The 26984-nt window shown below is 43.9% G+C and overlaps 1 protein-coding gene across 3 annotated transcripts in view; it reads right to left on the bottom strand.

Annotated features, from left to right (window-relative positions):
• The window catches only part of ARID1B (AT-rich interaction domain 1B), a 1291555-nt gene that overhangs the window by 1065066 nt on the left and 199505 nt on the right, over window positions 1–26984 (bottom strand). For all 3 annotated transcript variants that reach the window (XM_029596714.1, XM_029596717.1, XM_029596715.1), the window contains exon 3: window positions 26187–26333. In XM_029596714.1, coding sequence (XP_029452574.1) covers window positions 26187–26333 — 147 coding nt within the window. The remainder of the gene's footprint in view (window positions 1–26186; window positions 26334–26984) is intronic.

Raw genomic sequence — 26984 nt, 5'->3', positions numbered from 1 at the left:
TCTTCCATATCCTTCTGCTCTTGGAATCCCAGAAGGGCCTCTTCAAAACTATCACTCATCCTCCTGAAGTCCTCTCTCTAGTCTTGTTTTATATTAATATTAATATTGAACCATACTGTACCGTGACCGCTAAATCCCGTATTATCCCTTATCATGAAATCAGTGACACTGGTTCCAGTCATCAGTACCAAGTCCAATGCAGCCTATCTTGAGTGGATTCCTCCATTTATTACCTGTGAAACGCCCCTGCAGAGCATCTAGGACTTCTATATTCATAGTTGAAATTGCAACAGGTAGGCTGCAGTCCACATCAGGTAGACAAATTCACTACCCTGTGTAATGCTTTTTGCCATGTCTGAATCTACCGTCTTCTCCTGTACTGGAAGTCTATATAAATACACCCATGCACATCGAATTTCTCAGATTTCTTAGGACAACCGTCAATAATTCTGTTTCTCCTTGCTTTCCCTGTATTTCTGTAGCTACTATTATGTTTATTTCCCTTTTCTCATTTCCGCCTCTTCTGAATAGGTTAAAGCCTGGGATTATCACTTCCCAGTCTTGGTATCCATTCACATACATGACTCTCCAAGATAATGGGGTTTTTCTCTCTCTCTCTTTCGTTTGGCTCCCTTCTTTTTTTTTTTAATAGATTTCTTCCACTTTTGATTTTCCCCTCCCCCCTAATTTGTCTGATTTATTATGAGCTTTAATCCTTTCAAGGCTTTAGTTGTTTGCCCCATCTGTTTTCTGTTTGAGGGGGAGAGCAGTCTGTCTCGCTCATCACGGAGTTTAAATGCTGGTCTCAGCAGGACTTGAAATGGTACCATAGTGTTCTTCTTCGATAGATGGATATAAACTATTTCATTTATAAGAACATAAGAACATAAGAAAATGCCATACTGGGTCAGACCAAGGGTCCATCAAGCCCAGCATCCTGTTTCCAACAGTGGCCAATCCAGGCCATAAGAACCTGGCAAGTACCCAAAAACTAAGTCTATTCCATGTAACCATTGCTAATGGCAGTGGCTATTCTCTAAGTGAACTTAATAGCAGGTAATGGACTTCTCCTCCAAGAACTTATCCAATCCTTTTTTAAACACAGCTATACTAACTGCACGAACCACATTCTCTGGCAACAAATTCCAGAGTTTAATTGTGCGTTGAGTAAAAAAGAACTTTCTCCGATTATCCAAAGCACATCTCTATGAGGCAGTGCCCCTATGTTCCCCATTAAACCAGTGCCTGATCCACCTTAATTCCCCTTGTGAGAGTGCGCTCTGTGGCTGGGATCCAGGTGGGGATAGTCACACGAGGGCCAGGCCTCCAGGAGGAAGGCAGCTCCTATAAAATATTGCTGTCCAAACCCTGAGCTGAGACACTCAGTAATTAAGTACACTGTTCTGAAGGGAAGACAGTCTACTGTTGTGAAGTGATAATAAAGATAAATGTTTTAAGAAAGGCTGGAGTCAAACTAGTTTTGACTCTAGGCCTGGGAGAATCACCGCTTGTTCCCAATCACCAATGTACGTAAAAACTTCTCCACTAAATCAATATTTTAGTCAAAGTTAAAGTTCTTTTTGAAGACATTTCCTTCTATAGACTTGCTGTAGGCAGGAAGCATTTCTGAGCAGCTTACAAATTTGACTATCTGTCCACCACCCTTGCCCAACTTGTTAAACTTCTCTTGTATGTTTAATAACTGCTTATTTGCCAGGTCATTTGTACTTAGATAAACAACAAATTCCAGTTCACCTGCCTTTGCATTTGTTTAACTAATCTTTTGACTCTCTGAGCATCCCTAATAGACTGAGGCATCCAAACAGCAAATGACTTGTCTCTCCTCATGGTTATTTCCCAGTTCTATGCCCCTTGCTATGGAGTTTCCTATCAGAATATTTGCCTTTCTTTTGGATGCTATTTGTCACCTCTTGTTAGTCTCGACTACAGTAGTCTCTATCATTTACTTTCATTTCTTTCAGGTCCCTCCAGAGGCTGCATCTGCATCACACGTGTTTGATTCATTATTTTGTAGACATTTGAAATTCATCAAGTTGCATCTTAGTGGAGCAGCAAAGATATCAGCAAGTGGAATACAAATAAAGAAAAGGGGTGCAAACAGGTTGAATGAGATGAAGGGAAACCTTAAAGCTTGTACAGATTTAGCACAGCCATGAAGCGGCTCAACTCCTGGGATGAACAGAAGGAGTTAAGACAGGAAAGCAGATTAAGAGCTCAACTTTCAAAAACATTTGTGATACACAATTTTGCGTGCATAAGTAGGCGTGCAGAGATTTATGCAAGTCTTTTATAAACTGCATGGTGGGTGCTGCACATTTACTAAAATCCACGTATTTCTCCCCCAAAAGAATGCATATATTTCCAATGCCAGAAAAAAACATACTTTCTCTACCTATTTTATAAACATAGATGTGTTTATTTTAGGCTTGTAAAAATATAGAACATGTCTGCTTAATAACCCCGATTTCAATAAGGAATAAATTATGTGCATGTATTGTTCTGAAAATTCTTGTGCAAGTATTTACCTAAGTCCTTCTCTAGATCACCAAGATCCTGAACCCCACCAGTTAATCCAGACCTCACTCCCAAAAACTGCAGATAAAAGGTAAGTGCTGTTTCAATTGCAAAAATCAATTAGTAGATGTAAAAATATTTGGACAAATTCAGTAACTTACACATATACTTCTGAATGCCCCTAGACCGCCCATTTTTGCCCCAATAAAATGTATGTACTATACGTATAACATTATATGTATGTATGTACTATACGTATAACATAAACGTATATACGTTTATGTTATACGTTTGTATATGTATATGTACGTTTATGTATATGTACGTATATGTATACGTATATACATATATACGTATACATACATATATATATATATATATATACATATATATATGTATATATACATATATACGTATACATACATATATATATACATATATATACATATACATACATATATATACATACATATATATATATACATACATATATACGTATACATACATATATATATATACATATATACATATATACATATACGTATATACATATACGTACATATACATAAACGTACATATACATATACAAACGTATAACATAAACGTATATACGTTTATGTTATACGTTTATATATGTATAAACATATAACGTATATATAAAATGTATGTACTATACGTATAACATTTATTCTGTATACTATATTTAAATTGTATATTGTTTAACCATCTCTTTTCTCTCCTCTCTTCTTCCTTCTCCAAGTTCGGCTACCCTTGTTAAATGTAACTGTACTTTCGGACACCACAGTTCTAGTTTTTGTTTATAATGCACTCCTGTTCGATGTAAACCAGCAAGATATGTTTTCATGATTGCCGGTATATAAAAACTCTAAATAAATAAATAAATAAAATAAATAAATACGTCAAGTACGCACAAGCTGTCAAAGTTTATAAAATAGCACAAAAAGCGTCTCAGCTGCAGAAACTAAATATTTAAGAAAGAGACCTCCATAGGTGTGTGAGAGGACCGTGCCAATCTTGCTTCTGGCTTACGTGCTCACTGAACACTTGTCACGTTTAATCATCAGATCAAATGAGGCTCAATAAAAATAAAGGTTTTTTCTGAATGCAAATAAAGAAACCAATAGTCATTTCTTGAAAGGGTAAAAATCCGAAACCATTCTCTATGTCCAAAAAGATAGTCGGTAACAGCTCCTGACATTGCAACATTGATGTCATTCTCATCTCCAGGGGTAGTAGGACTGTCTCAGTGTAATCATCTCCAGAAGACCTAATAACAAACAAGATCCAGGAACATAAACGCTAAATTGCTGAGCTGGGCATTCATCGGATAAACAGGAGAGGCACCAAATAGAACACTGAAGAATCTCTTGATATTCATCGGAGCTTGGATAAATACTAATAAAGACACTTGCCATAAAAGGAAAGATGCATACTAACTTACATAAGCTGCTGACAGTATTTCAAAAGGTTTTTACTGTCCTGCAAAGTTCTGTGACACAGAGTCTGAACCACGACCGCCATTTTTAATGGGACCATCTAGGGAAGAAACCATGGGAAGGCTGCTTTCAATCAATATCAAAAGAAAAGAAAACAATATGAAAAAGGGGGAAATACAAAAACTACAAAAAGAGGGCTGCTTAGAGACGATACCAATCGAGTCTGTCATTCAGACTGTGGGGCAAAGTAGTAATCAGAGAAAAAAGCCAGTAAAGAATGCTACTTATATCACTTTCTTATGAAGACTGCTGGATTTGTCCTAAAATTGTCCATTTGAGACCTGAAAATATATGACCACTTGAGATGCAGTGCATGAAGATAGGAGCTTGTACATTGCCAGTGTTGAGGGAGCTACAATATTTGATGCGAGACACTCTGATGGGATGAAATGTGCGATCAATGTAGATCTTAGAGCATGGGCATTGTAGCAAATAAATCACTGCTCAGGAGTTGCAGTCAGTGTGCCCTGGATATGTGCCTGGTATAGTCAGAGTGCACATATCACATTCACCACACTGAAAATGCCATAAAAAGTTTGGAAGGCTCGGGAAGGGCTGCACAGACAATATGGTCTCTGATGTAATGTCCTGTATACAACATTGTGGGAGGTTTCTGGAAAACAAAATGGTATCATAAGATATGCTAATATTTCTTGATTATGGAGAATATACTTTATGCTATGTTTGAATATCTTAACATACATACCAAGTCGTCTGCCATCGATTTAGATTTTTATTGCAAAAGTTGATGACAATCAGAAAACCGTGCTCTGCGTACTGTTTTTCTTGGATGTCTTCTGTCCAGAAATCTCCAGGACAGTTGCTGAAATTCTACACAGTCGATGTAGCCTAAAAAATTGGCAAGCAGGGAGTTTTTCATCAGGGACCACGCAAGTGCAAACTTTGAAAGAAAAGTAAATGTTTATGTTGAATTTCTGTGCGATATATAGAGGTACAAATTCCTGTATCTTGACACGAAATCTGAATAGCCAAGAATGGTAATTGATTGTGATCATATGATAATGCGAAACACAAGTTAGGATCTCTGACACCGAGTCATTGGTGAAATTGTAAAAAAGTCTTGTCCATATAAAAAACTATGTGTTGGAAATAGGGAGCTGGTAACAAATTAATTTCCTATGTCTGGGGCCACTGGGGACCCATGGCAACCCGATGGACTTGATGATATGAAGAAATTGTTGCACAGGACCAATTCGGCCGGAGCATGGAAAAACCGTTGCGGATGTGGCTGTGCTTGGGTAAAGGAAAGCTGGCGTTCAGTGATACTTTGCCTAAACTTACAAAGAGGGACTCTCTGCATATTGCTGGGACTGTAGCTAATTTTCTCAGCATGTCTGCTGTTTCTCGCACATATGATTTAGCCCACTGGACTTGTGGCTCTAAAAATAAATCCAAAAATACAGCAAGAGGTTCTAAAATAGAATCGGTTAATCGAGTTTTGTGAACTTTTAGTACCCCATAAAGAAGAGTGCGAGGAAATTGCACCTGGAGAAAATCTAACTCTTTGCTGGGCAGAAAACGTTTATGCAATGCATCCTGCAACCCACTGGCAATCGGTTTTTTCATCCAAGGTGCAGGATCCTCAGCCAGCTTCAAGAAGTTGTCTTTTCACCTTCTTAACATAGACCTGTGTTGATAAATTTCAGAAAGGTACAGGAGGACAGCCATGTTAGTCTAGAGTAGCAAAGAATGATACGAGTCAGGTGGCACTTTATAAGGTACCACTCGACTTCTGCGTGTCCATGATGGCAGTGCCTCCCCCTTTTGTCTGCTGGCTTAAAAATAATGTCCTGACTTGTGGAAAGCATCCTGAGATGTAAGGCTGAAAAAGGTCTTGACTTGTTTCTTTTCCAAATGTTCTAATTCAGGGAAAGGCAAATTCTGGTATCTCTGAATATGTGGGTCAATAGGACCCAGCAGTATCCAACGAGATGGTGGCTTCACTAGCGATGTTTCTAGCTGACTCCCTGAAAAATGTGAAAAAAATCATTTCAATTGCAATTTCCAAAAAAATCTATGCAAAAAAATGTGGCTTTCAAAGGGCTCATATATAAGATAATGCAAAGTTAAGCACTCTCTCTTGTACTGATGATAAAGCCTGTGAGGACAGGTTGATTACTGCTGATTGACGATACAGTGGTAACTTGGCGAGAGCAGCTTGATAACAGCCAAAAAGCATCAGGCTGTTACCCTTTTGTGTACTTTATATAAAGTGAATAAAAGTTCCAAACTCAAAACAAGCAGTGCAGCTCACCTTAGCTTCAGGAGGTACACAGATCAACTCTAAAGAAGCAGTGCAGCTCACCTTAGCTTCAGGAGGTACACAGATCAACTCTAAAGAAGCAGTACAGCTTTCCTTAACTGCAGGTAATTTGCAATCTTAACAGAGCAGGGTTTTACCTTTACCTTAGATGTTACCGCTCCTTGCATATTTATTTTATTTATTTATTTATTTAAGGTTTTTATATACCGGCATTCATGAAACGATCACATCATGCTGGTTTACAAATAAACAGGGGTGCAATAAATACATCAAAACAGAAATAACGTGTCGAAGAAAGCAGTTACAATTAACAAGGACTGTTGAACTGGGATCAGAGGAAATAAAGATAGTTTAGTAGAGACTAAATTATATACAAGGAGATGAAGTACAGCTGCTGTGTTGGATATGTTGATGGCGAGATGCATTAATTTAAGTCCGGGAAAGCTTGCATAAACAGCCACGTCTTGAGTATTTTTCGAATAGTTAGGAGGCAAGGCTCCTGTCTGAGATCGGGAGGGATGGAGTTCCATAACAGTGGGCCCGCTGTGGAGAGGGCTCGATCTCTTAAGGTAATGTGACTGGTGGTTTTAGTACGGGGTACATGGAGGGGTCCTCTGTATGCATCTCTGGTAGGTCTTGTGGAGTTGTGTAAGCGGAGAGGAAATTGTAGGTCAATTGTGGTGTGTTGATGGATGATTTTGTATATCAAGGAGATGGATTTGTAGATGATTCTGAAGTGAATTGGTAGCCAATGAAGGTCTTTTAGAATTGGGGAAATATGGTCTCTTTTCCTGGTGTTTGTTAGTAAACGGGCTGCTGTGTTTTGTACCATTTGGAGCGGTTTGGTGTACAAGGAAGGGAGACCAAGTAGGATAGCGTTACAGTAATCTAACTGAGAAAATAATTGCTTGGAGGATTGTTCTGAAATCTTGGGTGTGGAAGAGAGGTCTTATCCTTTTTAAAACTTGGAGTTTGTGGAAGCAGTCTTTGGTCGTTCTGTTGATGGAGGCTTTGAAGTTCAGCCCGTTGTCAATTATCACTCCTAAATCTCTCACTTGAGTGGTTGGTGGGTTGGTTGGATGAGAAGCGGTGAGATTGCTGTTCTCTGGAGATATGAGTAGTATTTCGGTCTTGGAGGAGTTTAGTACTAGATTTAGGCTATTGAGGAGACGTTTGATTTCTTAGTGGCAGGATTCCCAGTAGCATATGGTGAGACTCTCTCAGCTCTCTGGGCCTGGATTCTTATATTAAGATGGGAGCCTCCCTTTTCCCAGAATCCCTTGCTGTGTTCTGCCTTAAGGAGGTATGGGTTAAAAGCCTGATCCGGGCTGCTTAAGGTAGAGTGAGGGAGTTTTCGGTACCCTCCGTCACAATGTTCTATACATGAGGACTCCCATGTTAAACAGCTGTGCATCATGGAACTTTCCAGAAAAGTAAAATGTTTTGAAATACTGACAGCAACTTGGTAATAAGCAGCTTTCCTTTTTTATTTATTTATTTATTTAAAGAGTCTTCCATACCGATGTTAGTCAAAACATCACCTTGGTTTACCTTTTAAGACAAGTATCTTTATCGGTAGCTATCAAAGCTCCAATAAACATTAATAGGTTCTTAAATGTTTTATTTGGTGCTTCTCTTGTTTGTCCGATGCATGCTCTCTCGGCAATTTATTGTTTATACTGCCAGATCTCACTTATTATTAGGCCTTCTAGAGAGGATTAAACTGAGACAGTCCTACTACCCCTGGAGATGAAAATGACATAGAAAAGTTGCAATGTCAGGAGCTGTTACAGACTGTCTTTTTGGACACAGAGACCAGTTTGGAATTTTTACTCTTTCAAGATAAGGTTCCAAGAAATTACTATCAGTTTTTTATTTGCATTCTAAAAGTCCCTTTAAAAAATAGCTATTTTCATTAAGCCTCATTTGTCCTGATGATTAAACGACAGTATTTACAGGATACAAGCCAGAAGCAAGATTGGCACGGTCTTTCCACACACCTTCATGGTATACACCCCAGGGTTTTGAAAGAAATAAAAATGATACTTCAGACCTATTATAATTATACAGGTAATGCGACTCCAACATTGCTCTAAGCTTCAACGGCAAGAGGTAATGTGGGGAAAAAAAAGGATTTCCATTCACAAAAAAAGCAGGGAGTAGCTTGCTAGTTACGGCGGTTACTACTCCTAACCAAATAAGCCTGATACTTCATTTCAATGCATATCCAGCATAGCTCTCTGCTTCAACGGCGGGGGAGAAAGTCTGATACTTCACTTTCAATGCATATCCAGCATAACTCTCTGCTTCAACGGCGGGGGAGAAAGTCTGATACTTCACGCATATCCAGCATAGCTCTCTGCTTCAACGGCAGGGGAGGAAGTCTGATACTTCACGCATATCCAGCATAGCTCTCTGCTTCAACAGCAGGGGACAAAATCTGATACTTCACTTTCAATGCATATCCAGCATAGCTCTCTGCTTCAATGGCAGGGGGAATGAAGAAAAGTGGATCTATATACAGACAACAACCAACAAGGACTGAATTACATAGGCTGGGTAAACAAGAATGGGTGTAGCTTCCTTACTGCGGTGGTTACTATCCCTAACTAATTAAGCTAGATATCCACTTAGATGCAGTTCCAACTCTGCTCTCTGCATTATGGCGGGGGTGGAAGGGATACAGAACCAAAAGGTTACTAAGGGCCAAGAGAAACAGATAAGTATGAGAGAGGAGAAAAAATTTAAAAAAAGAGCGAAGGCTTGCTGGGCAGACTGGATGGGCCGTTTTGCTGTCATTTCTGTGTTTCTATATGTTTCTATATATATATATTAGTAAAAATTTGTAACCTCGTTAAAATCATCCAATGTACCTGAACATTGGAAGATGGCCAATGTAACCCCTATATTTAAAAAGGGATCCAGGGGTGTTCCAGGAAACTATAGACTGGTAAGCCTAACTTCAATGCTGGGAAAAATCATGGAAACTGTTATAAAGAATAAAATCACAAAACATTTAGATAGACATGATTTGATGGGACACAGCCAACGTGGATTTACCCAAGGGAAGTCTTGCCGCACAAATCTCCTACATTTTTTTGAAGGGGTGAATAAACATGTGGATAAAGGTGAACTGATAGATGTGGTGTATTTGGATTTTCAGAAGGCATTCGACAAAGTCCCTCATGAGAGATTTCTAAGAAAAACTAAAAAACTAAAAAGTGATGTCCTTTTGTGGACTGCAAGTTGGTTAAAAGACAGGAAACAGAGTAAGATTAAATGGTCAGTTTTCACAGTGGAAAAAGGTAAACAGTGGAGTGCCTCAGGGATCTGTACTTGGTCTGGTGGTTTTTAATATATTTATAAATAATATGGAAAGGGGTACGAATGAGGTTATCAAATCTGCGGATGACACAAAATTATGCAGAGTAGTTAAATCTCAAGCGGATTATGATAAATTGCAGGAGGATCTTCAGGAGGATTGCGAGACTGGAAGACTGGGCTTCCAAACGGCAGATGAAATTTAACGTGGACAAGTGCAAAGTTATGCATATAGGTAAAAATTAACTCTTGTTGTAGTTGTACAATGTTAGGTTCTACCTTAGGAATTATCACCAAGGAAAGAGATCTAGGCATCAAAGTGGATAATACTTTAAAATCGTCGGCTCAGTGTGCTGCAGCAGTCAAAAAAGCAAACAGAATGTTAGGAATTATTAGGAAGGGAATGGTGAATAAAACAGAAAATGTCATAATGCCTCTATATCGCTCCATGGTGAGACCGCACCTTGAATACTGTGTGCAGTTCTGGTCACCGCATATCAAAAAGGATTCAGCTGCACTGGAGAAAGTTCAGAGAAGGGCGAGCAAAATGATAAGGGGAATGAAACAGCTCCCCTATGAGGAAAGGCTAAAGAAGTTAGGGCTGTTCAGTTTGGAGAAGAGACAACTGAGGAGGATATTATAGAAGTCTACAAAATCATGAAAGGACTTGAACAAGTTAATATAAATCAGTTATTTACGCTCTCAGATAATAGAAGGACCAGGAGGCACTCCATGAAGTTAGCAAGTGGCTCATTTAAAACAAATTGAAGAAAATTATTTTTCACTCAGCGCACAGTTAAGCTCTGGAATTCATTGCCAGAGGATAAGATGTGGTTACAGCAGTTAGTGTAACTGGGTCTAAAAAAGGTTTGGATAAGTTCCCAGAGGATAAATCCATAAACTGCTATGACGGTAATTAATAAGCAACAGTAGCTTGTGATCTATCTAATGTTTGGGTACTTGCCAGGTTCTTGTGACTTGGATTGGCCACTGTTGGAAACAGGATGCTGGGCTCGATGGACCCTTGGACTGACCCAATATGGCATATCTTATGTTCTTAACCACTACCCCGGAATAAAAAAGGGGCCACAGATTAAAAAGATGAGGCCACAAACACTCTCCATTCAGCTGCAGACAGGACTGCAACGTCATCCAATCGCGACGATGCAGCTACAGCCCCAGGTGGACTCTCTATCCCGATGGCCAATGAGGCGCTGCCCCTTCCCCAGCGCTCAAAGATGTCTCAAACCTAGAACATCTTTAGGATTACCAGCCTCAACACCACAGTCCTATAGCTGCTTGCCGAGGTCAGCGCCTTGGGGCTCCATTTTCAGTCAATCGATAGGACGAGAGATGATGGACTCCTTCAGGTAGAGAGATAAACTCGTGGTCAACCTTTGTGTTTCATCATGGGTAAAGAGAAAAAGAGCCAAGTTGTAGAAAACCTTCAGCGTGCCCCCAGCTTGGAATCTGATCGAGGATGTGACACCCACTGAATCCACATCTGCTATTTTTACATGTGAAATTCCTTTCATAATTCACTCCTTAAAATATACAGTTGTATGCAAATGTTTAGGCACCCCTGGTCAAACTGAATGTTTCCATGAATTTACGTGAATACAAGCTGACACAGCCTTTACATGGTACAAAGTTGAACATGACACTTTTCTGCAATTTTTAATCCAAAATTACTATTTAATTGCTGATTTTAACAGATTGAAAATACTTTTTTTTAAAATGCGAATATGATATGCAAAAGTTTGGAAATCCTTCCAGTTGATTTATTACTACTTTTCTTAAAAACAGTTTTTAGTAATGCCTAAAAAATTGACTCATTATGCTTTCAATTAGTCTGGGGAAGACAATTCCATGGTTGAACAAATACTTTGACCCTTCTAACCTCTCAGGTTAGGATTGCTGTTCTGTCTATTTTCAACAACCATGGACTCCTCAAAACAGCAGTCTAGGCATTTGAAGGAAGGTACTGTAATTCACTGTTGTAAAGCAGAGGAAGGCTATAAAAAAAAGTCTCTCAATGCTTCCAATTAGCAATTTTAACAGTCAGAAACATTATTAAGAAATGAAAGTTATAATTCTTTATGGGTTGTGGCCAAACAATTCAATTTTGATTTCATCAGTTCAAAGCACTATGTTCCAAAAGGTTCCAGGCTTACCAAAGTTTTGTTCTGCATACTTTAGACAATGATTTTTGTAATGAGATCATACATAAAAGTTTCCTTCTGACAGTTCCCCTATGCCAATCATTGTTGCATAAGCAAAGCTGTACTGTGGACCTGTTGGCACTTACTCAAGTGTCAGCTAAACTTCAGCAGGTCATTTGCAGTGATCGCTGGGTTCTGTTTTGCAGATCTATCAGATTGTCCTTGTCTTTCAGATTTTGCCTTGACTTCAACAGTTCTATATAACTTCTATTTTTTTTAACAATGTTTCAAGCCAGTTGAAATTGCTAGGTGGAAGGATATTTTTTTTGTTTTTCCCATGTTCATTTTCAAATCTTCAGGCAGTTGCTGCTTAGAAGAGCCCATCCATGGTTGTTAAAAGCAGACAGAGATTCTCAGGGTCAGAATATTAATTCAACCATGGAATTGTCTTCATCTGACTAATTCATGATCTTATTAACTTTTTTTTTTTTTTTTTAAGTAGTAATGAATCAAGTGGATGTCCAAACTTTTGGAAATGTTATATTCACTATTTTATTTTTTTCAATCTGCTAAAAACTCAAACAGTAATTTTAATTTTGCATTAAAAAATGCAGAAAAGATCTCATATTTAACTTTGTACCATGCCGAAGATGTGTCAGCTTCTGTTCATGTAGAGATTCATTAAGACATGACATTTGACCAGGGGTGCCTAAACTTTTGCAGACAACTGTATTAGCTGCTTGCTGAAAACACCATAATGCCCAGAAAAAGTGAATGGAGGAAAAAAAATGGGTCAACTATTGAACCTAAAAGGCCACTGAGAGAGGGAAGGTAAGAATAGGAAGCAGAGCGATTCACCAAAACTTTAAAGGATTGTAAAATCAGGCAAGCACAGAGCCTGCGATTCTGAGCGAGAGAACAGCAGATGAGAAAAAGGTGTCATGAAGAGTGCTGAATGCTGAGAAAAGGTCGAGGAGCCTGAGAACAGAATTCATGAAGGCATAACCAATGTTGATGAGAGAAATAAGAGCAGAACGAGGAGCTGCTTTGGTTGACTGACCAGGTTTTGAAACTTGATTGAAGGAGATCAAAGGGTGAGTGACAGCAGAGAAAAAGAGGAAAGTTGGTGATAAACAGCTTTTTAATGGTTTTAGAAACATAGGGAAGAGGAGACATGGGTCGTTATGTAGAAGGATTAAAAGAAGAGGGCTTTTAAATTAATGAAATGTCAGCTGTAACTAGAAAAGGGAACAAATCTGAAGAGAGAGATGCATTTTAGATGAAAGATAGAACGGAGGTAAGAAGTACAGACAGGCATGATTAGAAAATAAGTGAAGGAATAAGATTAAGATAGAAAGAGGTAGGAATACATGCATTAGAAATAAAAAAAAAAAATGCCAGCGTGGCTCAAGAGAAGAATTTGGAAGATAAGAGTGAGATAAAGAGAGGTGAAGAAACTCAAGATGAAGGCGTGAATGGATGAAATGTACTTCCGGCACACAAAAAGCAGGTTCTGATTATTATTGCTAGAGGACAGTGAGATTCAGGAAGTTGGTGATCTCTTTCCTTGGACCAATAAACGTCATAGTTCCTGAGTTTTCGAGATCACATAGATCAGGTCTACAGATGCAGTTTGAAGACAAAACTGATAGAATGAAAATGTTACCTGGAGCCAGGGGGCTAGAACTGTATCTGATGTCTTTTCTTTAACAGCTCAAGACAAGTCACACTCAGGTACAGTAGGGTATTGCCCTGTCCCCCAAAAATAGCCAAGTATCTTTAAAAAAAAAAAAAAATCCTTCTGGCTTTGAGGCCTGCTCCCTCTGCCCCCAACACCCTCCCCACAAAATACTTAAAGGGACAGTGGGATAAGTGCCTGATCCTCCTCTCAACTCCACTACCTACCAGACTTTAATTTAAAAAAAATGGCAGGTTATAGTGACCCAAAGCCAGCACGCCCCCTCCCTCCACAATACTAAATGTACATTTACTGAACGCCCGCCCCCCAAACTCCTCCTTCAGATCTTGACAGCAATGGTCATGCATCCATGTCGGTAACAACGCTCTGCCCATCACCGTCAGGGCCTTCCCTTAGCCACACGCGCCCAGCGCTTGCCAAACAACGAAGGCCCCGTGGTGGAATCAGACTTCCCCGGCGCTCCCTGATATCACATGGTCGCGTATTTAAATCCCAGTCATGAAACACAGGGTCACCTCAGGAACATGTCACCTGCCTAGCAGAGCGAGCTGCTGCTCCATCATCTCTTCTTCAGCCTGCCTTGCCCTCATCTCGCCAGCCTCACTAGCTACCTCTTTCCTACCCGCACATGGATTCCTGGTTCTGACCTCAGCTTGGACTCTCGTTACCCTTGCCTGCCACAGAGCATAGCCTGGGCTCTCGCTATCCTTGCCTGCCACTGACCATAGCCTGGGCTCTCGTTACCCTTGCCTGCCACAGAGCATAGCCTGGGCTCTCGCTATCCTTGCCTGCCACTGACCATAGCCCGGGCTCTCGTTACCCTTGCCTGCCACAGAGCATAGCCTGGGCTCTCGCTATCCTTGCCTGCCACTGACCATAGCCTGGGCTCTCGTTATCCTTGCCTGCCACTGACCATAGCCTGGGCTCTCGTTACCCTTGCCTGCCACAGAGCATAGCCTGGGCTCTCGCTATCCTTGCCTGCCACAGAGCATAGCCCGGGCTCTCGCTATCCTTGCCTGCCACTGACCATAGCCTGGGCTCTCGTTACCCTTGCCTGCCACAGAGCATAGCCTGGGCTCTCGTTACCCTTGCCTGCCACTGACCATAGCCCGGGCTCTCGTTACCCTTGCCTGCCACAGAGCATAGCCCGGGCTCTCGCTATCCTTGCCTGCCACTGACCATAGCCTGGGCTCTCGTTATCCTTGCCTGCCACTGACCATAGCCTGGGCTCTCGTTACCCTTGCCTGCCACAGAGCATAGCCTGGGCTCTCGCTATCCTTGCCTGCCACTGACCATAGCCCGGGCTCTCGTTACCCTTGCCTGCCACAGAGCATAGCCCGGGCTCTCGCTATCCTTGCCTGCCACTGACCATAGCCTGGGCTCTCGTTACCCTTGCCTGCCACAGAGCATAGCCTGGGCTCTCGCTATCCTTGCCTGCCACTGACCATAGCCCGGGCTCTCGTTACCCTTGCCTGCCACAGAGCATAGCCCGGGCTCTCGCTATCCTTGCCTGCCACTGACCATAGCCTGGGCTCTCGTTACCCTTGCCTGCCACAGAGCATAGCCTGGGCTCTCGCTATCCTTGCCTGCCACTGACCATAGCCCGGGCTCTCGTTACCCTTGCCTGCCACAGAGCATAGCCCGGGCTCTCGCTATCCTTGCCTGCCACTGACCATAGCCTGGGCTCTCGCTATCCTTGCCTGCCACTGACCATAGCCTGGGCTCTCGTTATCCTTGCCTGCCACTGACCATAGCCTGGGCTCTCGTTATCCTTGCCTGCCACAGAGCATAGCCCGGGCTCTCGCTATCCTTGCCTGCCACTGACCATAGCCTGGGCTCTCGCTATCCTTGCCTGCCACTGACCATAGCCTGGGCTCTCGCTATCCTTGCCTGCCACTGACCATAGCCTGGGCTCTCGTTATCCTTGCCTGCCACTGACCATAGCCTGGGCTCTCGCTATCCTTGCCTGCCACTGACCATAGCCCGGGCTCTCGTTACCCTTGCCTGCCACAGAGCATAGCCTGGGCTCTCGTTATCCTTGCCTGCCACAGAGCATAGCCCGGGCTCTCGCTATCCTTGCCTGCCACTGACCATAGCCTGGGCTCTCGTTATCCTTGCCTGCCACTGACCATAGCCCGGGCTCTTGTTATCCTTGCCTGCCACAGAGCATAGCCTGGGCTCTTGCTATCCTTGCCTGCCACAGAGCATAGCCTGGGCTCTTGCTATCCTTGCCTGCCACAGAGCATAGCCTGGGCTCTTGCTATCCTTGCCTGCCACAGAGCATAGCCCGGGCTCTTGTTATCCTTGCCTGCCACAGAGCATAGCCTGGGCTCTCGCTATCCTTGCCTGCCACAGAGCATAGCCCGGGCTCTCGTTACCCTTGCCTGCCACAGAGCATAGCCTGGGCTCTCGCTATCCTTGCCTGCCACTGACCATAGCCTGGGCTCTCGTTACCCTTGCCTGCCACTGACCATAGCCCGGGCTCTCGTTACCCTTGCCTGCCACTGACCATAGCCCGGGCTCTCGTTACCCTTGCCTGCCACTGACCATAGCCCGGGCTCTCGTTATCCTTGCCTGCCACTGACCATAGCCTGGGCTCTCGTTATCCTTGCCTGCCACTGACCATAGCCCGGGCTCTCGTTATCCTTGCCTGCCACTGACCATAGCCCGGGCTCTCGTTATCCTTGCCTGCCACTGACCATAGCCTGGGCTCTTGTTATCCTTGCCTGCCACTGACCATAGCCTGGGCTCTCGTTATCCTTGCCTGCCACTGACCATAGCCCGGGCTCTCGTTACCCTTGCCTGCCACTGACCATAGCCTGGGCTCTCGTTATCCTTGCCTGCCACTGACCATAGCCCGGGCTCTCGTTATCCTTGCCTGCCACTGACCATAGCCCGGGCTCTCGTTATCCTTGCCTGCCACTGACCATAGCCTGGGCTCTCGTTACCCTTGCCTGCCACAGAGCATAGCCTGGGCTCTTGTTATCCTTGCCTGCCACTGACCATAGCCTGGGCTCTCGCTATCCTTGCCTGCCACTGACCATAGCCTGGGCTCTCGTTACCCTTGCCTGCCACAGAGCATAGCCTGGGCTCTCGTTATCCTTGCCTGCCACAGAGCATAGCCCGGGCTCTCGTTACCCTTGCCTGCCACTGACCATAGCCTGGGCTCTCGTTATCCTTGCCTGCCACTGACCATAGCCTGGGCTCTCGTTATCCTTGCCTGCCACTGACCATAGCCTGGGCTCTTGTTATCCTTGCCTGCCACTGACCATAGCCTGGGCTCTTGTTATCCTTGCCTGCCACTGACCATAGCCTGGGCTCTCGTTATCCTTGCCTGCCACTGACCATAGCCTGGGCTCTTGTTATCCTTGCCTGCCACTGACCATAGCCTGGGCTCTCGTTACCCTTGCTTGCTGCCTGCCTCCGACGTGGATCTACTCTTCTGCCAGCTAAGACCTGCTAGTCCCTGGATCCCAAGGGGAAAAGGTCGGTAAAGGCAAAGCTCCATGTCAGTCTCTCTGCACCATCTGCTCCGCCAGTTACAGGGCCTTCAATTTCACCCAACAGAAGAGTCCACATTCTTAACAGGGGTGAGCTCATGCTTCCTGCGTGGCTGACAGTGGACTGGAAACCATACAGCCGGCTGGAGTTTAATGGGGGAGAGGGTGGGGAGGATGCAGTTGAGGTTGCAGATGGTTGGGTAGGGAGGGCACGGTAGGGTGGTGTAGGGCAGGGGCATTTGTGGAAGGGTAGCAGCCTCGTGTCATTATAAATGGCATCTTTTCTTGTTTTTATGGGGGGGTTGGAGAGGGATCAGGCACTTGGGAGGGGAGGCGGCTAGGAGATTGGGCCTCCTATTTATTTTTTTATATACTTAACTGGCTCTGTTCTGACTAGAGCTGGCTGAATACTAAGTTTTGCGGGTAAATAAATTCACCCACATAATTTTAGGGCTCCTCTGAACATTAGCCCAGAAAGCCCTCACATTGCCTCTTTTTTATCCAGCTAAGTTTTAGACAAATTATAACTTATGTGGTTAAAACTTGGTTGGTCAGGGGAGGGGATATATTTCAATGCCAGGTCTGTCAGGCTTAGTTTGGGATGAAACATTTTGAACACTGTCCTCCAAGTCTTTTTCCCCCCAAAACAGTCAATGTTCTCGATTAAGGCAGGTTTCCTCTGAGGGAAAGTGAGAAATAGAGTTGCAATAATTTGGGGTGAGATTGATGTGTAGTGTGGGGATCATGGAAATTAACTGTTGTAACAGAATAAAAAAATGAGAATATTTATTATTATTTTCTCTCTTCCCTCCTCATTATATGGATTTTAGGTTGGGTAAATCTACTGCTTTTTTTTTCCTCCTAATTGAATTTATGGTGTAGGATTATTGTGTTTCTGGCTGCTGTGCAGCCTCCCTCCACCAGAGGACCCCAGTGAGCCTGGCTCCCAAAGCCTGTCCGTACCACCAGAGGACCTCCACGAACTCTTGAATCTGGCCGGCCAAGCCCTTCTCTCCTACCTTCACCACACCCAGGCTTCAGCCCTACTTAACTCCCTCTCCTCAATGCTTCAGCATTGAGTCCTTCTTAAGAACATAAGAACATAAGAAAATGCCATACTGGGTCAGACCAAGGGTCCATCAAGCCCAGCATCCTGTTTCCAACAGTGGCCAATCCAGGCCATAAGAACCTGGCAAGTACCCAAAAACTAAGTCTATTCCATGTTACCATTGCTAATGGCAGTGGCTATTCTCTAAGTGAACTTAATAGTAGGTAATGGACTTCTCCTCCAAGAACTTATCCAATCCTTTTTTAAACACAGCTATACTAACTGCACTAACCACATCCTCTGGCAACAAATTCCAGAGTTTAATTGTGCGTTGAGTAAAAAAGAACTTTCTCCGATTAGTTTTAAATGTGCCCCATGCTAACTTCATGGAGTGTCCCCTAGTCCTTCTACTATCCGAAAGAGTAAATAACCGATTCACATCTACCCGTTCTAGACCTCTCATGATTTTAAACACCTCTATCATATCCCCCCTCAGTCGTCTCTTCTCCAAGCTGAAAAGTCCTAACCTCTTTAGTCTTTCCTCATAGGGGAGTTGTTCCATTCCCCTTATCATTTTGGTAGCCCTTCTCTGTACCTTCTCCATCGCAATTATATCTTTTTTGAGATGCGGCGACCAGAATTGTACACAGTATTCAAGGTGCGGTCTCACCATGGAGCGATACAGAGGCATTATGACATTTTCCGTTTTATTCATCATTCCTTTTCTAATAATTCCCCAACATTCTGTTTGCTTTTTTGACTGCCGCAGCACACTGAACCGACGATTTCAATGTGTTATCCACTATGACACCTAGATCTCTTTCTTGGGTTGTAGCACCTAATATGGAACCCAACATCGTGTAATTATAGCATGGGTTATTTTTCCCTATATGCATCACCTTGCACTTATCCACATTAAATTTCATCTGCCATTTGGATGCCCAATTTTCCAGTCTCACAAGGTCTTCCTGCAATTTATCACAATCTGCTTGTGATTTAACTACTCTGCACAATTTTGTGTCATCTGCAAATTTGATTATCTCACTCGTCGTATTTCTTTCCAGATCATTTATAAATATATTGAACAGTAAGGGTCCCAACACAGAACCCTGAGGTACTCCACTGTCCACTCCCTTCCACTGAGAAAATTGCCCATTTAATCCTACTCTCTGTTTCCTGTCTTTTAGCCAGTTTGCAATCCACGAAAGGACATCGCCACCTATCCCATGACTTTTTACTTTTCCTAGAAGCCTCTCATGAGGAACTTTGTCAAACGCCTTCTGAAAATCCAAGTATACTATATCTACCGGTTCACCTTTATCCACATGTTTATTAACTCCTTCAAAAAAGTGAAGCAGATTTCTGAGGCAAGACTTGCCCTGGGTAAAGCCATGCTGACTTTGTTCCATTAAACCATGTCTTTCTATATGTTCTGTGATTTTGATGTTTATAACACTTTCCACTATTTTTCCTGCCACTGAAGTCAGGCTAACCGGTCTGTAGTTTCCCGGATCACCCCTGGAGCCCTTTTTAAATATTGGGGTTACATTTGCTATCCTCCAGTCTTCAGGTACAATGGATGATTTTAATGATAAGTTACAAATTTTTACTAATAGGTCTGAAATTTCATTTTTTAGTTCCTTCAGAACTCTGGGGTGTATACCATCCGGTCCAGGTGATTTACTACTCTTCAGTTTGTCAATCAGGCCTACCACATCTTCTAGGTTCACCGTGATTTGATTCAGTCCATCTGAATCATTACCCATGAAAACCTTCTCCATTACGGGTACCTCCCCAACATCCTCTTCAGTAAACACCGAAGCAAAGAAATCATTTAATCTTTCCGCGATGGCCTTATCTTCTCTAAGTGCCCCTTTAACCCCTCGATCATCTAACGGTCCAACTGACTCCCTCACAGGCTTTCTGCTTCGGATATATTTAAAAAAGTTTTTACTGTGAGTTTTTGCCTCTACAGCCAACTTCTTTTCAAATTCTCTCTTAGCCTGTCTTATCAATGTCTTACATTTAACTTGCCAATGTTTATGCTTTATCCTATTTTCTTCTGTTGGATCCTTCTTCCAATTTTTGAATGAAGATCTTTTGGCTAAAATAGCTTCTTTCACCTCCCCTTTTAACCATGCCGGTAATCGTTTTGCCTTCTTTCCACCTTTCTTAATGTGTGGAATACATCTGGACTGTGCTTCTAGAATGGTATTTTTTAACAATGACCACGCCTCTTGGACATTTTTTACTTTTGTAGCTGCTCCTTTCAGTTTTTTCTAACAATTTTTCTCATTTTATCAAAGTTTCCCTTTTGAAAGTTTAGCACGAGAGCCTTGGATTTGCACACTGTTCCTTTTCCAGTCATTAAATCAAATTTGATCATATTATGATCACTATTGCCAAGCGGCCCCACCACCGTTACCTCTCTCACCAAGTCCTGTGCTCCACTGAGAATTAGATCTAAAATTGCTCCCTCTCTCGTCGGTTCCTGAACCAATTGCTCCATAAAGCTATCATTTATTCCATCCAGGAACGTTATCTCTCTAGCGTGACCCGATGATACATTTACCCAGTCTATATTGGCGTAATTGAAGTCTCCCATTATTACTGCACTACCAATTTGGTTAGCTTCCCTAATTTCTCTTAGCATTTCACTGTCCATCTCACCATCTTGACCAGGTGGACGGTAGTATACCCCTATCACTGTAGTCTTCCCTGATACACAAGGGATTTCTACCCATAAAGATTCAATTTTGTATTTAGTCTCATGCAGGATGTTTATCCTGTTGGACTCTATGCCATCCCGGACATAAAGCGCCACACCTCCTCCCGACTGCTCCTCTCTGTCATTGCGATATAATTTGTACCCCGGTATAGCACTGTCCCATTGGTTATCCTCTTTCCACCATGTCTCTGAAATGCCAATTAAGTCTATGTCATCATTTACTGCTATACATTCTAATTCTCCCATCTTACTTCTTAGACTTCTGGCATTAGCATACAAACATTTCAAAGTTTGTTTTTTGTTTGTATTTTTATTCTGCTTTTTAATTGATAGGGATAAGTTAGAATTTTTTAGCTCAGGTGAGTTTTTAGTTACAGGCACTTGGACTACTTTTCTAATTACTGGAACCTCACTGTCGGGATGCCCTAATTCTAATGCATCATTAGTATCCTTTAAAGATACCTCTCTCCGATCCATGCGCTGCTGAGCGACTGTCGGCTTTCCCCTTTGTTCTAGTTTAAAAGCTGCTCTATCTCCTTTTTAAAGGTTAGCGCCAGCAGTCTGGTTCCACCCTGGTTAAGGTGGAGCCCATCCCTTCGGAAGAGACTCCCCCTTCCCCAAAAGGTTCCCCAGTTCCTTACAAAACTGAATCCCTCTTCCTTGCACCATCGTCTCATCCACGCATTGAGACTCCGGAGCTCTGCCTGCCTCTGGTGACCTGCGCGTGGAACAGGGAGCATTTCAGAGAATGCCACCCTGGAGGTTCTGGATTTAAGCTTTCTACCTAAGAGCCTAAATTTGGCTTCCAGAACCTCCCTCCCACATTTTCCTATGTCGTTGGTGCCCACGTGTACCACGACAGCCGGCTCCTCCCCAGCACTGTCTAAAATCCTATCTAGGTGACTCTAGCCACCTCTGCCTTGAGGCTCTCTCAAGGCCTCTGGACCCTCTGACTCCAGCCTTGCTTTGTCTTATCTCAGGCCTTCTGACTCCTGCCTCACCTCGCTTTGTGCTGTGGCCTTTGGGTCTTCTCACCTTGGTCTTTCCCTGCCTTGTCCTGTGGCCACCTGGCCTTCTGTCATTAGTTTTGCTCTGTAGCCTGTAGGACTTCTGAATCGTCCTGGCCTTGCGGCCTTGTTCAGGCCACTCCTTGCCTTTGGTCTTATCAGGCCTTGCCTAGCCCTGAAGCCTCTGTAGGCCTCCTCCTGACACTAGGCCTCTCTCTGACTGACCCCCTTGGAGCTTTCCTGTATTGTAGCCTTCGGGCTTTTTTGTTCCATGTTCTGTGTAGTCCTTGTCCTACTCTGTCTTGCCCTAGTCCCTATTTCCAGAGTCCCACTTCCATGCTCACTTGCACTCAATTCTTGTCTGTTCCAACGTTCCAGTTCCACGTATTCTTGCATTCATTCCACTCTTACCTAATCCCAGATCCAGTTTGCTCCTGCTGTTCCTGTCCACGCTTACCTGCACTCAGATCCTGTCTGTTCCAGCGTTCCAGTTCCACGAATACCTGCAGTCACTCCACTCTCACAGCACTCAGATTCAGGCTGTTCCTGTGGTTCCAGTCCACGCTTACCTGCACGCAGATCCTGTCTGTTCCACGTATACCTGCAGTCACTCCACTCGCACAGCACTCAGTTCCAGCCTGTTCCTGTTGTTCCAGTCCACGCTTACCTGCACTCAGATCCTGTCTGTTCCAGCGTTCCAGTTCCACGAATACCTGCAGTCACTCCACTCTCACAGCACTCAGATTCAGGCTGTTCCTGTGGTTCCAGTCCACGCTTACCTGCACGCAGATCCTGTCTGTTCCACGTATACCTGCAGTCACTCCACTCTCACAGCACTCAGTTCCAGCCTGTTCCTGTTGTTCCAGTCCACGCTTACCTGCACTCAGATCCTGTCTGTTCCAGCGTTCCAGTTCCACGCATACCTGCAGTCACTCCACTCTCACAGCACTCAGTTCCAGCCTGTTCCTGTTGTTCCAGTCCACGCTTTCCTGCATGCAGATCATGTCTGTTCCACGTATACCTGCAGTCACTCCACTCGCACAGCACTCAGATTCAGGCTGTTCCTGTGGTTCCAGTCCAAGCTTACCTGCACGCAGATCCTGCCTGTTCCAGCGTTCCAGTTCCACGTATACCTGCAGTCACTCCACTCGCACAGCACTCAGTTCCAGCCTGTTCCTGTTGTTCGTCCACGCTTACCTGCACTCAGATCTTGTCTGTTCCAGTTCTTCATATAACTGCATTCACTCCACCCTCATCTGCATCCAGATCCAGTCTGATCCTGCTGTTCCAGTCCACGCTTACCTGCACGCAGATCTCGTCTGTTCCACGTATACCTGCAGTCACTCCACTCTCACAGCACTCAGTTCCAGCCTGTTCCTGTGGTTCCAGTCCATGCTTGCCTGCACGCAGATCCAGTCTGTTCCACGTATACCTGCAGTCACTCCACTCGCACAGCACTCAGATCCAGTCTGATCCTGCTGTTCCAGTCCACGCTTACCTGCACGAAGATCCAGTCTGTTCCACGTATACCTGCAGTCACTCCACTCGCACAGCACTCAGATCCAGCCTGTTCCTGTGGTTCCAGTCCACGCTTACCTGCACGCAGATCCTATCTGTTCCACGTATACCTGCAGTCACTCCACTCGCACAGCACTCAGTTCCAGCCTGTTCCGGTTGTTCCAGGCCATGCTTACCTGCACGCAGATCCTGTCTGTTCCACGTATACCTGCAATCACTCCACTCTCACAGCACTCAGTTCCAGCCTGTTCCTGTGGTTCCAGTCCACGCTTACCTGCACGCAGATCCAGTCTGTTCCACGTATACCTGCAGTCACTCCACTCTCACAGCACTCAGTTCCAGCCTGTTCCTGTGGTTCCAGTCCATGCTTACCTGCACGCAGATCCAGTCTGTTCCACGTATACCTGCAGTCACTCCACTCGCACAGCACTCAGTTCCAGCTTGTTCCTGTGGTTCCAGTCCACGCTTACCTGCACGCAGATCCAGTCTGTTCCTGTGGTTCCAGTCCACGCTTACCTGCATGCAGATCCAGTCTGTACCACGAATACCTGCAATCACTGCACTCTCACAGCACTCAGATCCAGCCTGTTCCTGTGGTTCCAGTCCACGCTTACCTGCACGCAGATCCTGTCTGTTCCACGTATACCTGCAATCACTCCACTCGCACAGCACTCAGTTCCAGCCTGTTCCTGTGGTTCCAGTCCACGCTTACCTGCACGCAGATCCTGTCTGTTCCACGTATACCTGCAATCACTCCACTCGCACAGCACTCAGTTCCAGCCTGTTCCTGTGGTTCCAGTCCACGCTTACCTGCACGCAGATCCTGTCTGTTCCACGTATATCTGCAGTCACTCCACTCTCACAGCACTCAGTTCCAGCCTGTTCCTGTGGTTCCAGTCCACGCTTACCTGCACGCAGATCCTGTCTGTTCCACGTATACCTGCAGTCACTCCACTCGCACAGCACTCAGTTCCAGCCTGTTCCTGTGGTTCCAGTCCACGCTTACCTGCACGCAGATCCTGTCTGTTCCAGTTCCACGTATACCTGCAGTCACTCCACTCGCACAGCACTCAGTTCCAGCCTGTTCCTGTGGTTCCAGTCCACGCTTACCTGCACGCAGGTCCTGTCTGTTCCACGTATACCTGCAGTCACTCCACTCGAACAGCACTCAGATCCAGTCTGTTCCTGTGGTTCCAGTCCACGCTTACCTGCACACAGATCCTGTCTGTTCCAGTTCCACGTATACCTGCAGTCACTCCACTCGCACAGCACCCAGTTCCGGCCTGTTCCTGTGGTTCCAGTCCACGCTTACCTGCAATCACTCCACTCGCACGCACTCAGTTCCAGCCTGTTCCTGTGGTTCCAGTCCACGCTTACCTGCACGCAGATCCTGTCTGTTCCACGTATACCTGCAGTCACTCCACTCGCACAGCACTCAGTTCCAGCCTGTTCCTGTGGTTACCTGCACCTCACTCTAGAGCTCCTTTCCAGCCTCACCTCCAGCCTTGCCTCCCTGTGCCACTCCAGGAGGTAATGTCTATAACACACCCCCCCTTCTACAGCTGCCCTTCACAACGATTCCACATTTTCCTGTTTTGTTTTGTTTTTTTAGCATTGTATTGATGTGAAAAGTTCAATAATAAAAAAAATGAAGAACCTGCAGAATCAGAGAAAAGGGAGGAAGCAAAGTGAAGAGGGAAGAGCAGTTACAGTTTTTAAGCTAAAATGAATAGAAATGATGGGAAAGATGAAAGACTGAGAAAGAAAGCAAATTAAAGATGATGGATGTGGGTAAGAGGGAGAGTAAAATGGAGGGTGTTAATGTCCCACTGAACACGTCCCTCCAGCAGGTTTTCCCTGAAGTTTCTATAAATCCTAGGTTCCAATGTTTATTTCAGTGAAAAAAAAGACTGTTTGCAATCAAATAAAAAAACTGAACATAGCTTTAGAAATAATTTTCCATTTCTTCTTAACTCTGTAAAAATACTTGTTCTTCTGGAGATTTAGGGACTGGAATGGAGGGAATTTGGCCTTCTCTGGCACATACCTTCCTCCTTCCGTGTCAGGAATATGCTTTACAGAAATAGCTTGAATTCTCCAATTAAAAAAATAACAAAACTGATTAGCTTAGATATAAGAAGAAACTTCAGAATGCATTGTATTCTTTAATAAATGACTGTTTCATCTCTGTTCACAGTTACTAACACTGTACATAAGTACAATTTATGACACTGAAGCCCACCCAGCCATGTACATCATAAAAAGAAGCAGGTAACCACTTATCAACTCTCCGTTCAAGATGGCTTTGTAGTTCTCAACATTCAAAAAAGGAAGCTTAGAAAAATGATCCAGATTAATAAGAACTATTAATGGATTATTGTCAATTTGAATAGATGCCAGATATAAATAATGAGGTTGATATTCAGTGCCACTTAAGCAGATAAGTAAGGACCTATCTGGCTAAGTGGCAGTGGCTGAATATCTGGCCACATTTAGCGGCTTCCACTTATTATGGATATGTACTTAGCTGGCTAAGTGTTGGGTGGGAACTGGACATTTCGGGGAGGAGCCAGATAAGTAGCGATATTCAAACTTATCCAGCTATGTTAACCAGATCATTTGGACCTACTCTAAAGTTAGCTGGGTAAGTCTTATCCGGCTAACTAGCAATTTATTTGGGGATATTCAGCGGCAAAGCCATGTGAGTCAGCCACATAAGTCTTAACCGGATATCTTGGAATACCGAGCCCAAGTAGTTTATTTTTTGCTTCAGAAATCTTGCTGGCTGGCTCTGAGTTCACACGGCGCTGTTGGCAGAAACCTGTTTATCTTCCTAGCAGCTATGAGTCACGGGCGATCATTCTTACCTGCTGAGGTTGATAGCGCTGCTGAGTCTGCGACAGGTACTGTGCCTGGGGTGCTGGGTGTGGAGGCTGTAGCTGCTGGTTGTAATATGGCTGTTGGCCCTGTTGGCAGTAGCCACTTATACCTTGCTGACCGTACTGAGGCGGCATCTGTTAGAAGAGCCAAGCAAAGTAGACATGAGTCAGGAAAGTGAGCCACACCACCCACGAAATGGTTATACTCATCTTCCAGCCTAACTAACTATAAAGTCTGATAATGCATATCTCACCAGTGTCAAAGAGGCAGCCAGGGATTTATCTGTAACAGAAGGATGGCAACTTGTGCGTGCCCCAAATCACTTCGGTTTCACGATATCCAAGGCAAACGCATATTATTTAATTAGTTTTAAAACATGGCTGGTATGCATACATACATTGTTAATCTAAACGGTGCTAGAGGACACAAATTGCTGGAAATGTATGAATTTTTGTTCAAGACAGTCTATTTTTGTTTTCACAATCCCAGACAGTGCAAGAGATGACTTGGATAATTGCCTTTTCAAGCAGTGTTTTCTTTGGTGTGAAATGTGTCCTCTTGGCTAGCAGCAGCTCAGTCACTGGATCGATACAGCAGAGCTAAAGAAAACTATGCACTCCGACAAATATTTCCAATAGTGTAAACTCTACTGAAACGTTTAAAACTACTATCCTGGCATATTGGTGCTCGCCTTTGTCTCAGATTCCCTCTTTTGTAGTCCGAGAGCAGCTTCACTGTAAGGGGACGGGTTGGCCAAGAATCAATGTCACAAGGGGAACGTCAAT

This window comes from Rhinatrema bivittatum, chromosome 3 (assembly GCF_901001135.1).
Source record: "Rhinatrema bivittatum chromosome 3, aRhiBiv1.1, whole genome shotgun sequence".
NCBI classification, from domain to species: Eukaryota; Metazoa; Chordata; class Amphibia; order Gymnophiona; family Rhinatrematidae; genus Rhinatrema; species Rhinatrema bivittatum.
Note: the sequence above shows the minus strand (reverse complement) of the source record. Positions and strands in the feature narration are given on the sequence as shown.